This window comes from Podarcis cretensis, assembly GCF_951804945.1.
Source record: "Podarcis cretensis genome assembly, chromosome: 7".
Classification (NCBI taxonomy): Eukaryota; Metazoa; Chordata; class Lepidosauria; order Squamata; family Lacertidae; genus Podarcis; species Podarcis cretensis.
In genome coordinates, this window is record NC_137176.1 from 33,922,399 (window position 1) to 33,936,293 (window position 13,895).

Genomic DNA, 13,895 nt, shown 5'->3' on the forward strand with positions numbered 1-13,895 from the left:
GCAATACAACAGCTCCATATGCATAAATGTTATCTGTTCAGTTGAATGGTAAAATGTAGAGCCCAGAGGTTATAACATTCACAATCGGAGTCTTGCAATTATGTGATTTTTCTCTCTCTCTCCCTCTTATACTGGCTTTTTATCTGCCTGATGCAATATAGGCTAATTTCAGGGGGCTCAGCTTTCCAGGTGACTGTAACTTGCTGTAAGTGAACTATCTCTGAACGTGTTTTTTCATACCTGGAAGATTCGATACAGGTCCCCAACAACATAAGCTTGCTGGTTATTACAGGAGATGGGTGTGATTGATTTAACTTAACCCTTTTCCTCTTTCAGGTGCACACACATCATATATATCTTTCCATGCACTTCCTTGAGTATAACATATGCGCCTAATGCACTTAGGCAGTTGAACACTTACTTTTGTTTACCACATAAAAATAGATGCAAAACACAAATGCCTCTTCTTTTAAAGGTACCCCTGCCCGTACGGGCCCATCGTGTCCGACTCTAGGGGGCCAGCGCTGTCCGGAGACACTTCCGGGTCACGTAGCCAGCATGACGAAGCTGCTCTGGCGAGCCAGCACCAGAGCAGCACACGGAAACGCCATTTACCTTCCCGCTATAAAGCGGTACCTATTTATCTACTTGCACTTAGGGGTGCTTTCGAACTGCTAGGTGGGCAGGAGCTGGGACCGAAACACGGGAGCTCACCCCGCCGCGGGAATTCGAACCGCCGACCATACGATCGGCAAGTCCTAGGCACTGAGGTTTTACCCACAGTGCCACCCGCGTCCCTTACCTTGCACTATTCTCTTAGAATCATAGAATCATAGAGTTGGAAGAGACCACAAGGGCCATCGAGTCCAACCCCCTGCCAAGCAGGAAACAACATCAGAGCACTCCTGACATATGGTTGTCAAGCCTCTGCTTAAAGACCTCCAAAGAAGGAGACTCCACCACACTCATTGGCAGCAAATTCCACTCTCGAACAGCTCTTACTGTCAGGAAGTTCTTCCTAATGTTTAGGTGGAATCTTCTTTCTTGTAGTTTGGATCCATTGCTCTGTGTCCGCTTCTCTGGAGCAGCAGAAAACAACCTTTCTCCCTCCTCTATGTGACATCCTTTTATATATATATTTGAACATGGCTATCATATCACCCCTTAACCTCCTCTTCTCCAGGCTAAACATGCCCAGCTTCCTTAGCCGTTCCTCATAAGGCATCGTTTCCAGGCCTTTGACCATTTTGGTTGCCCTCCTCTGGACACGTTCCAGTTTGTCAGTGTCCTTCTTGAACTGTGGTGCCCAGACCTGGACACAGTTCTTCTTTTACCTTGCACTATTCTCTCCTGGCCACTTGGCTGGCAAGGACCGGGGCAGGTCTTTATGCATTATAAATTGTAGACACGCTAACTTTCTTCAGTGTACATTAGGTAGCCAAGTGAAGCTGAGGACAGGGCTGCTGCACCTTTAATAGAGTGCAGAAGAAGGAATTTCGGCAGATGTTGCTGGTCATGCCAACTCTACCTGCTGAAATTTCTTCATAGCTATTCGTGCTATAGGACCGTGGTTCTCTTTTTCACCAGTCTACCGTAGTGACTATGGGAAGAGTCCAAGGAGAAAAAAAAAGCTGTAAGCCTGCTTAGATCCAGCTGAGATGCAACAAACCAGACAAGAGGAGTCAAAAGTTTCTCCAGATCAACAGCTGCTTCCGCACCCCATTCTATGCATTTTCCTTCCATTCTATGACTTCATTTCAATCAATTTCAAGTTTGTTCCAAGTGGGTCTCATTCTTAAGAAGTTACCATTGTGAGAAATTTGTGCTATTATTGGTGTTTCATCATTTTAGTGCTTAATAAGCTTGAGTCTGCTGTTAAACATGTATGTTAAGTTTTGAATGGACTTTCCTTCTCAATATCAGGTGTCTCCAGAAGTCAGTCTCCTTTATTCCAGCTGCATAAGCCAGTCAAGAACTTTCATTTACAGTGCTCCTAAATACACCATTATAACACTATTAATATTTCTTATTTTTATAGATCCATCTCTTGTTTTTATCTTGGGGTATCCAAAACAAAAGACACTTAGAGAGCCTGCCCCCCCCTTCAGAACGTGCCCAAGATAAGCTCATCTAATTGCTTGCATTTTCAGCACAGCTGTGTGCAATTAGGCTCACTTCAAGATCCCTAACCATTTAACGTCTCTCTCCACCCATTTTCACAATATGGCATAAGCGTCCACAGTGAAAGCTGAAAGCTTTCCATCTTTATTCCATATAATTATTGCTCTTGAATGCTGCTTCTTTCTATGAGAAAATTCTACATTTCTATTGAAGTATTGTAGTTCAGTACTACTGCCAAATACTGTGAGATGCCCATAATGGAATAAGATTCTCCCCATTGCCCCACAAAGCAAAACAAACACCCGCCTTGCTTTAGCCATAGAGTCTGCTAAAACAATGGCATATCATTGGAGTCTTTGAAATTTCAGCAGTTTTATGCATGGAGCATGGAGCCTACATACGACAGCTTGGGAACTGTGGAAACTATAGCAGGCCTCTCTTATAATACACCCACATACATAAAGACACATCATTCTGTAAACCTCCCAACCACTATGCTCCTCTGGTATTTGGGGTTAAATTATGCTTCTACTGGCACACTGGTTTATTTTCAGTTGTTTGAAGCATTTATTCACTTAGCATTATTTGCTATGTCAGTGCTCATTTCCATGTTCCTTAATATGCAGTGTGAAGGCTTTTGACATCTTATAAGGAGGAGATTTGCGAAGGATAATTTTTATGCATTTTCCCCTGGCGATTGTTAAAGCATCATTGTACTCGCCACCATCTACCACACATGTCAAATGACATTATTTCTGAATTACCCACAACTCCTTATTTATCCGTCGGATTCCATTTATGAAATGCTTCCCATAAAATATCAGGAAGCAATTTCACAGTAAATCACCAACTATATATATATATATATATATATATATATATATATATATATATCCAATTCCATATAGAAAAACAAAAACAATTCCGTATGTGAGAAACATTTCAAATCCAGCACAGATGCAGACACAGTTCTTTAAGTGCAGAAAGATCTACACTTATAAGACTTGTTGAAAAAGAAAGGACTTCAGTAGGTGCCGAAAAGAAAAGACAAGAGAGATGGCCTTTGTCTGATATGTTAAGAGAAGGAGTTCAATTCCTGTATGATATGGAACAGATGAGATGATACTCATAAGAGCCCCTCTTCTGCACAGCACAGTGATTGGGTATATAAGGGATGGAACAATCTTTCAGATATCCTGGGTCCCAAGCTTTATAGGTCTTGGTACTGGCAAACAAAGAGCTTGAACTTGGATCAACAGCTAAGTGGCAGCCAGAGGCAACGTCTAACAGCAGCAGATAATCTATAAATACACTGTGAGTATATATATATTTCCTGATGGTTATTGCTTTGTTTCTCTCATTGCTTTTCAGAGGATGGATGACTGACAGAGAAGTGGGAAGGATGGTTCATGGCCCACCAACTGCCCAGCCGTTGCTCACTCTCAAAATCTCTTCCCAGGAGGGGAAGGAAAATGGGCTACCTCTCACCAGCCTATGCAACAACAAGCTCCTTTCTTCTCTTGCCTCACACACCTTCACATCAGAAGTGGCCGTTCCATCCTCAAGTGTGTTGAATGTTCCCATGGTCAACATTTCACCTTTAATGGTTTAGCAGGCCCATCTTGTGTGGAGGTAGCAGGATTAATCTGCCATGAACCTCCAGAGAAGCCTCATCGTGAGAATCCCACACCTTTGCAAGGTTGTACTCCCCACCCCCAATGATAACAATACTTAACAAGGCTTAGTATATTTCCATAAAATAAATTGTAAGGTATCATCAACAATAATCCAGAAAAAGAAAACATACCCAAACGACACATGAAGTTACACCAAACAACACATAAGGAAGAATAAAGGCTCATACTTCCATGTTCCAATATGTTATAACTATACGAAATTTCTCAACAAATCCATTGTCTGCTTGACTACCTTTTCTGTGTCTGTTATTTTTAACATACATGTCATATATATGCTAGATCCTCAGTAGTAATCCCATTCCTGCACAATTATACTTGCATCAACTTCCAAGAAATCACTTCCCATGGTATTTTTCTGAGCCTCTGGAAAGCTCTGAGCAGCTTTTGATTTGAAAAGTTTTTCCTATTTCTACTGTATATACTGTTTCTATATCTATTCAAATTCCAATCCACCTTACAATGGGCTATGAAGAATGGGGAGCACATTTTGAGTCTCCTTTCTCATAGACCCTCTAGGTTATTTAATTCTTTCCTGCATCATGACCAAATCTTCTATACCAGAGTCATCTGAAGGCATGAATTCCTTTTGTACTGCAGATTAGAAGGAAAGCTGTTTGTATCTCAGTGACAGCTGTGAACAGGCAATGTTTCAGTCCTAGTGTAGCTGTCAAAGCCAAAGAACAGCTGAAAGGACTTTCAGGATTTTGGTGCTACAACTTGCCACCTGTCCTTGCTTCAAGACCAGTGTTCAATGTGCTCATTTCAACAAAGTTAACTGAACTAATTTTTACAAAATCTCTGAACTACACCTGAAATAAGTTCCCATAATAAAGTATTGGTGAGTTAAGTGCATTTATAAGGCCTCTGATGGCTCCATCTCCTTGCTTCAACTCCTCATATTGGCAGAACCCCCAGCCTGACCAGACTCACTAGAAATTCTCCAAAGTGCCTGATCTGATTATTTGAACTTCCTAGGAAACTCTCCAATTTAAATGTGTGGTATGAATGTGACCTCAGTCAGATGTGTGTTGATCTACTGTGACTATCTCTGGAATGATGCTAACTGCTGAGCTTTTGCTGAATAAGTCCCTGGCCCTTGGAAAACTATGTAATTTTAATGCAAAATAAAATCCTCTTTTGTTCCCTTGTATTTGCAGTTTAATTCCCCCACCCCATTTTTTTGTTTTGTCATCCTAAATGTAAGGTGAACACATTGTATTTTCTCTGAATTGAAATTCAGGAACTGATTTTGCCTTTTCCTAAAGATGACAGTTTCGAAGGAACAATGCTTAGAATTCCTACAGCGTTTATTAGGTTTCCTGCAACTTTGGCAATGGACTATTTGCTAAGTTTAAAGCATGTTGTTGACTCTCCCATAAGCATGTAGTCTGGTAGTGCTGCTGAAAAGTCAGTGTGGACTGACAACTTTAAAAATTAATCTGATGCAAGCTCAAAGGCTGAGCCCTGTGAATAGGCCCTTATTTTTCTGGCCACCACTGAGTTTATTAAGCAAAGCTATCTGACAGGGTCTCTCTCCCCTCACTAGAGAGCCATTCTGAATGCTGAAACACTTCATCAGGTCTAATATGCTGTGTATTTTCTGCAATTGCAACTCAGCTTCATTTTTGTGTGTGCCCTATTTGTTGGGAAAGCGCAGTGAGGATATTCAATGAATTAGGATTCTAATGCAGAGAATTTCTTTGTGGGCTTCTGCTGGGAAGCGAGCAAGTAAATTGTATGACAGAATTGAGACTTATAAATTTGTAATAGGTCTCACACTGTGCAGGTGCCTGAGCAAAAGAAAGTATATCTAGAATAGAACAGGCACATTCAATGCACAGGGAACAACTGTCTGCCCTGCTTCTGACCTTTCCTAGCTGTCTGGTTAAGAAGGTGGCTTGGAAACTGGTGAATCCCATCTTCCTAGTTCAAAGCATAATGCATGATAATCAGTAGGAAGAACAGGAAAAAGGGAAGAGGGAAAAATGGTCAAGGAAGTTAAAACTTTATCCCTCCTTCTGCTACATTGCAGTTAACGCCATGTGCTAACCAAGTCCTCATTTCTGGAACTTCAGTGCTTTATTTCTGAAGCTAATCATGAAGCCACCTTATAACTTATGGTTTTGCAACCATTTCCCTAAAAACTCTGGTCACAATTCCAGTTCTTCAGAAATCTCTCCCTGGTCTGCCTCTAGGTTTTTCAGTCACAGAATCACTGATTAGACTTGATTCACTAAAACTTGCCCACATATATATTTTACCAAATTTTCTTGGAAGGATCCTGTGCAGGGTGGATGTTAAATGGCAGCTTCAAAGAAAATTTTACTAGCCTGGCTGTGTGTGCGTGTTTACTTTTAACATATCTCACAAAAACATCCTCAGCTTGCCTTTGCATACTTCAATCTATCCCCCCTAAAATGTTTAGTTTTCTTGTTTATGGCAGTTCCCAGCACATACATTGCCTGAACAAAAGGGGGAGCCGGAAAATATTACCTATTTCCAAATGAATTTTGTGTTAAATGGATTTAACTTATCTCTGTGATGTAAATTGTTTGTTTCTGCTCACTTACTACCCTGAGAGTTTCCCCTTCAACTCAGCCTTTGGAAGCCTAGATTGAATTCCAGCATGGGTGGCATAAATTTTCAATGAAAGATCCTCCATGGAAAGTTGTCAGTCCCTGTTTCAAATATGGCAGTTCTGGGCTTATCTACCTTGTCAGAGCTCGAAAGGGCACCAGTTTGTTCCCTTTTTCTTCCCTACCTTGCTGTTACCTCATTTAGAAACCCATTTTTTTGTCACTCCCATTGCATCATTACTCTCCTGTTGGCAAGTAGTCCTTACTGTGGTTGTTATGGGGAAGGGGAAAAAGAAACCAAAAGATATTTTTTTTAAAAAAACACACCAACCCAACAACTTTCCTAAAGCAGCTCTCTTACCTGTCACATCTGAATTTCATTAATGTTGACAGAAAAGCATGATGGTTCTTAATTGAAGATTCACACCTGTGGTATGACAGCAGCTGCTTCTTTTTTTCAGGCTACCTTCAGGCCTCCCCTCAGCTTGCTGCTGTTCTGAAGATTGGTATTTATTGGGAGAGAAGCATTTATTTAATAAAAAGGCTTTTCAAGGCAAGGCTCATTTTCAAGGTGCACAAGCTTTCTCTTATTTATTGTGTGAACCTCTTCATATAAACCTTATACACATTCAACTAAAGCAGCAGAAAGACCCTCTGGGCCATTTCAAGAGGCCTCAATTTTCCCTCACGACACCCTTCAATGTTGCTTTCACAGCCCAGAGATGACTTAAGCTTTCTTCACCTGTTCCATTCCTCCCAGTTGGTTCACCAGTGGTTGCAGTAGCACAGAGCTGATATCCTAGACTGATTTTGACGCACCTGCACAATATTTGACAAAAATGGGTAAACATCTTTGACATCATCCCTCAAGTACACCCCTACTAGATAAATACTTGCGGCTGTGGGGTATAGCTATGCTTTCCACTATAGCTACGAAGTATAAAATGCCATCTGATATACGCACCTAGCGCAAACGCTTCTTGAAAGACACTGCTTCTTTTTTTTTACAAGTACTTAAAAATATATATATATATCCAAGAGCAGGACTATGAAACTGTTTGCTGTCTTCTACAGAAGTTTGCAATTGTACCATTGGTAAGTGGTTGCTATGCAATATGTGTATATTTTTGAAAATTGTATACCGTCTTTCATCTGAAGATCACGGGACAGTTCACAATGTGATTTCTAATTTACCCTGTTTGTTCAAAAGCAGCTTTTACTGTAAAAAAATTTCAAAAAAAAATAATGTTTAGCAGTACTCGCATTCCGTCTGTGACTCAGGAAACACCATGACAGGAAATGAGGTCACCATCGGGGGTTGCAACAGAACTGGTGATTCACTGTGCTAGAGAAGAAACTAAAAATGTTTAAAAAATTAGCTTCTTTTCCCATTAGATTCCCGTTAGAAAATGTTTGGAGGTATGTGTCCCCCCCAGAAAAAAAGCACTGCTGTAAACTACGGGACGTACCTTCAGACAAATGTTTTTAGGACTGGTGTGAAAAGTAAGAATAATTTCAAGACTGTCGTTTCAACAGCAGTCATATTGATTTTGCTTGGAAATGGACATGTACGCATGTATCTTTTCATTTATTCACTATGGGTTTTATATTGTGGTGTTTTTCCATGGTTCAGCAGGATATTAGAATGTTTGCTTTCTGTTGGTTTGATTTATAGAAGGACTGCTTAATGCTATTTTGGTAAATAATGCCATGTTTCCTTTAGAGAAGATGAATATAGCCTGTTGCTAAATTAAAGGCTTGCTATTACATGGAGCAGCATCTTAAAAAGTAGAGACATCACCTTGCCAACAAAGGTCCGTATAGTAAAAGCTATGGTTTTCCCAGTAGTGATGTATGGAAATGAAAGCTGGACCATAAAGAAGGCTGATCGCCGAAGAATTGATGCTTTTGAATTATGGTCTGGAGGAGACTCTTGAGAGTCCCATGGACTGCAAGAAGATCAAACCTATCCATTCTTAAGGAAATCAGCCCTGAGTGCTCACTGGAAGGACAGATCGTGAAGCTGAGGCTCCAATACTTTGGCCACCTCATGAGAAGAGAAGACTCCCTGGAAAAGACCCTAATGTTGGGAAAGATTGAGGGCACAAGGAGAAGGGGACGACAGAGGACGAGATGGTTGGATAGTGTTCTCGAGGCTACCAGCATGAGTTTGAGCAGACTGCGGGAGGCAGTGGAAGACAGAAGTGCCTGGCGTGCTCTGGTCCAGGGGGTCACGAAGAGTCGGACACGACTAAACGACTAAACAACAACAACATTACATGGAGATATTTCATATGGCCACAGGAAAGCTGCTTAGCAAGCACCTTGATGAGAAAGGTTAGGTCAGGAGATGGGCCTCCAGCACTCAATATTAAAAATACAGGGCCGTTCTGACATTTTTTAATCTACCAAGGAGTATCTGTGCCTCTTACCTGCATTTATACATTTGCTAATATGAATGAATTAAATGGGTTTGTTCCAATGTGAGCTGAATAGTAGTTTGAACTTTCTATAGACTGAATAGTTACCATTAAAAAATGTAGCCAGCGAATCGTTCATATATATTGTATTCAGACTTGATTTCACAGAGTTATCATGTATTATTTAGCAAAAGTAGAAAAGCGATAGAGTGCACAAGAGAAAGTAAAGGAGAGGAACTTTGCACTAGCTGGGAGAGTGTAAAAAAAAGGTAAATAAATAGTTAAATGATACTGTAATTAACCCAGAAGTAGGAAGGAATAAAAGTCAATTTTAACAAGAGGGAAATACGAGATTATATGTGTCTGAAATTATCAGAATTTGAAAGCCACTGTGAATCTTGCTGCCTGCTAAGCATTTCAACGTGTCTTAGCAATTTCTCAGATCCACTGATTACTATGCTTATGAAGACACTCTCCTCTTTAATCCTGGGCATTTTAAGAGCATACATCCATATTCCCAGCTGCGTGCAGTGCAGTCCAGATACTACAGCAGTAATGCTCATTAAATACACATTAAAGAGAGTCTGATGCACAATAAGGTATCTGTGCAGACAAGCTTAAAGGATATATGCTATTTCTTTCCATTTGGAGCATTTTAGACTTCCTCGCAACCTGATCCCACCCCCCCATCTCTATCCCAGGCCAATGCTTTTGGGAGAGTTAAGGTTAAGATTTTAAACCAGAGAAAGAGACTGATCTACACTCTATGAGTTTTAGCAGTTTCATAAGTCCACATGGTTTGTTCATTAAGCCATAGCTTTGATGTGTGATAACAATTTTTTTTTAAAAAAATGAGCTGGATTGCATGCTCTGAGCACATGTCGGCTTAGCCTCAGGAATTTCAAAGCTCAGAACAATGAGACTAGTGTAAAACCACTGTAGTACATCATTTGCCAGCTAGTACAGCTATAAAATTCTTTTTTGTCATTGTAAAATCTCATTTGATGTTTCATTTCATGAAGAAAAAACGGTGTGTGGCGCGGCGCTAAGGTACTAAAGTAGCATTGACATCTGTGAAATCTCTCTGAAGGTAACAGTGGTATGCATCCTATTTCTTCTCCTTTGGGTGATACAGCTAAAGAGAATTGATCTCACAAGCTCAAGCTTGCTAAAACAGATGATTTTGCAGTGACCTTCAAATAAAATTATTTTACTGAAAATGCATTTTTCACAAATATTTCCTCTGGATCTCTGGCTAACAATGGGATAGCCGAGCTTCAGATCTAGGACAGTGTGACATCTTTGCTGCAAACATCAGTAAAAGCCTATTTGCAATACCTAAAAAAGAAACACAACACTGGCATACAAACTAGGGGCAGGTTTTCTCAAAATGGATCAAAATACAATATTTGCAGCTTCGTACACAGCTTGATTTGGAAATCTGAAGTTTTGAAATTAGTGGCTAAACTCAGTGCAGTTTTGAAAGGTCCAGTCTGCCATCTTGATTCAAAATGGCACCTAATTGTTTCCTAACACAGACCTTGATCTCAAGAATCATCATGCAAAATTTGCTTATGAATTCTTGGCGAGGTATCTATAGCGAAATAGCATGTCCAAACCTATACTTGGATTGCAGCTCTCTGCACACACACCATGACCTGTAAACGTAGCTTATGTTGTACAGGATGTGGTTTGTTGGAGAGAGCTAAAACATGAGTCCAAATGGGGATGACACACAAAGTTGAACCATGGCTTAATGCAGCAGCAGCTGCAGGACTGCAGAAGGGGGGAAATGGCCATAGATGACTTTCCAGGAGCCTGCACTTTTGCTAATTCACACTAAGTCATGATTTGGCTTAGCGTTCTGTGTGAACTGGACCATTGTGAGAGAATGCAGATGTTTTAAAGTCAGAAAGTAAAATGTGTTCCTCTTGCACTGATCAGATTGGCAATGGGACTGTTTATATGGCTGAGCCTTAAATCGGCTATTTCTTAAATCCATCTGTTATGTGGATAAACAACTACACTGGCAAGAACTGTTCCTCATTTTCACCCTTCATACTGAGGACAAATAGGATGAGAGAGGTTCAAAAGGTGCTTTTTAGTGTCTGAAGTAATTTTTCTTAGAGGTGGATGGCAGAATACAAAGATCCACAAACAAAGCCGTGATTTTTATCAGCCAATTAAAATAAAAGATGCACTGTCAACCATTTCGGATTTTTCTGTAACAAAACATCTGCCATGTAGGGATTTTTTGCTGTTAAAGAGAACGTGGCATATAATCGTGCAAAACTATCATGCATGATTAAAAACAGAGCTGATTCAAAAATAAGAAAATGACAAGTACATATCATGGTACTAATTCAGAGTCCAGGTGAGGAGGCCCCCTGTTTGATAGCTTCTTCAGATCCATATCTCCCTACATATAGGAGGGTTTTAGTCTTAACCTCCTTGCTGATGTACTGGCTAAGCATTAAGAATTTTTTTTTTGTCTGGGAGCATTCAACATGTCACTCTTGCCCAGGAATGGGAGAGGAATGCACAAACAGGATTTTTTATTACAATTATTATTATTATTATTATTATTATTATTATTATTATTGCTGCATTTTCTTCTGTGGTGAATTTGTTATCAATATAGCACCGCATTTCTGAAGTTTCTGATCACCACAAGTAAGGTACATTATCTACACAGGCAACTTAGTCCACAGATCCTTTCAAAACGTTAGCCCACTCATTTTGCAAAGTTGCCCTCGATGCTGCTATCATTAGAGGTTCAGATATGCTCCTCCACATTAAAATAGGGAGTTGCGGGTCCATACTGAGTGTCATGGGCCCATTGGCTCCATAAGGATTTGGCATGGTTTGGCAGCCCCAGGTAAACAGGTGGGCAGCCAGGGATGGAGGAAGGAGGTCTCCCCCTTGTGACTCTAGAAGTCATATAGAATGAAGCAGATCTGTTGGTTCTCTTCCCCACCCCTTCTGTGGAGTCCAGAGCCTCATTATTGGGGAGGAGGAAGGACCTTGTGAGGAAATTTCACCCCTCCCATATCCAAGAACCTCCTGAGGAGCCTGCTGATTCTACAGAGAGGAGGAGGCGTGTTCTGCTATCTACTTATTCTGCCCAGCACCACATCTGTGTGTGTGTGAGAGTCAGTCAGTCAGTGTATCGGAGAGAGAGAGAGTGTTAGAGATCGTGTCTAGAGATAAGGTTGCTGCTAAGAGCAGCTGCAGACTCTCAGTGTAGCATTGATTTATGCTTAGATCTTTTAGCTCTGTATATAGTTTTGTATCATAGTTGTAGCTATAGAATAAAAGGAAGATATTCTACAGAGCTGCTCTCCGAGTGGTTTATACTCTGCAAGACTCTGCAAAACTCTGCTGTGCAACGACTGTATTATTGTGCAAGTGAACCCGGTGCTCTCAGCTCTAAGCTGTGAGTCCACAGCACGGTGACCTGTCCCTGTGAGAAAGGTGGTCGCTGGCAGTGCTACCCAGCTCGCCTAGCCCAGTTGGGGTTGTAGTGCATGAGTCCAGTTGGTGCACTGGCTCAAGGGTGATGCTGACCCGCCCGAGGGAGGGGCTTCTTTTGGTTAGTTTGGTTTTTATTGTATTTTATGCAGAAAACTATTTATAGAAACTGATATTAAAAAAAACGGAATCTTCACCCAGAATCATAGAATCTTAGAGCTGGAAGGGTATCCTGAGGCCCATCCAGTCCAACCTCCTGTAAAGCAGGAATCCCAACTAAACCATCCATGACAGATGGCCACCCAATGTCTGTTTGAAAACCTCCAAGGAAGGAGAGTCCACCACCTTCCGAGGGAGTCTGTTCCACTGCCCAACAGCTCTTGCTGTCAGAAAGTTCTTCCTGATGTTTAGTCGCAATCTCCTTTCCCACACCTTCTGGGCATTGTGCTTGTTGCTGAGCCTGTACTGCTGTTAGCCTATATAAAGCTCTTCTTTACTTTCAAGCAAGAGTTGCTCACATTGCCTTTTGGGATAAGAGCATGGCGCAGGATAGTCCTGTTCTCGGTAGTTCTCTCTCCGGTTATATGCATTTAGAGAAGGTGAGGCACAGCTCCGTGCAGATCCTGATGTCCATAAATAGACCTGTTCTGCACAAGGCAGCTTCCTAATTGCTGCAACAACCTCTTTCCCATCTGAGGCTAACCCCCTACTTCTCTTCTACTGTCAAAATTTACACTGAAAGTATCCTCGGGCAGAGTGGTTTTATTTTCCATTTACTTAGGTTACACTATAAAATGTCACACACAGAGGTGGTGCACAGCAACAGTAGCTGTAATATCTTTTGGGTTTTGGATAATTGCAATGGTTCAAGAGAAGCCTGAGGCATTGTTTTGGGTTTAGTTCTGGGTTTCAAGAGCCACAAATCTAGGAGTGCAGGCGGAGGAGAGACGGGAAGGACTATTCCTGTTTGATGTTTACAGGATGTGAATTGTGAAACATCTCTTGGGAGCACAACTAATGTAGGCAACGTTTCATGTATTGCTCTCATACCACAAGAGCCACAGAATGTAAAGGGAATGAAAGACAATGTTTCTAAGCATCTACTCAGACACAAGCCCTGTTGGAAATGTCATGATGCAAACGTCTTCTTCTTTTATATATATTTGTACTAAAAAGTTGGGTTAATCCAAAATGGGCATACCACTCTTTAAAAAACAACAAAAAGGTATTTATTTTGTTGTTAAAACTACCCCATTTTAAAAATCAGGAACGCAGAAATGTTCTTAACATTATTATTATTGTTTTTGCAACTAAGTGTTAAATCCAATAGTTTTGATTTTTTTTTTTTAAAAAAAAGATCCCTAAGCTCTGCTGCTAATTAATGTTATCAAGACATAGCAGGATTATGCTGCCTCCTTTTTATCTCTGCATGATGAGTAGCTTCAAATATCCTCCCTTCTCCCATTAACAGTTGGATGTCATTTGAAAACGAAGCAGCAGCAGTAGCAGCAGCCAGCTCTTCTCGACAGAACTGTTGCAGCCCTCCCTCTGGGGGCTGGTGTAAAATGAAATGTGTGCTCTGCGTATTTAAGCATAGATTTTATGTAATC

The 13,895-nt window shown here is 40.9% G+C and overlaps 1 protein-coding gene and 1 long non-coding RNA gene across 7 annotated transcripts in view; one reads left to right on the plus strand and one right to left on the minus strand.

The window, feature by feature from the left end:
• Positions 1 to 4,966, plus strand: part of LOC307220151 (uncharacterized protein) — a gene marked incomplete at its 3' end in the record, with an annotated part of 350,445 nt that extends 345,479 nt beyond the window's left edge. For 5 of the 6 annotated variants that reach the window (XR_013840712.1, XR_013840713.1, XR_013840714.1 and 2 more), the window contains one exon: positions 3,493 to 4,966. Coding sequence is in view for 1 of the 6 variants with exons in the window: in XM_079983857.1 (XP_079839983.1) it covers positions 3,493 to 3,503 (11 nt within the window). The remainder of the gene's footprint in view (positions 1 to 3,492) is intronic. The other variant, XR_013840716.1, reaches the window with a different exon arrangement.
• A 2,449-nt stretch (positions 4,967 to 7,415) lies between these two features.
• Positions 7,416 to 10,124, minus strand: LOC307220161. Its single transcript, XR_013840733.1, has 2 exons — positions 8,663 to 10,124; positions 7,416 to 8,151 (listed from the first exon to the last, which is right to left on the minus strand). It is a non-coding gene; the product is annotated as an uncharacterized lncRNA (long non-coding RNA).
• Between the last annotated feature and the right edge of the window lie 3,771 nt (positions 10,125 to 13,895).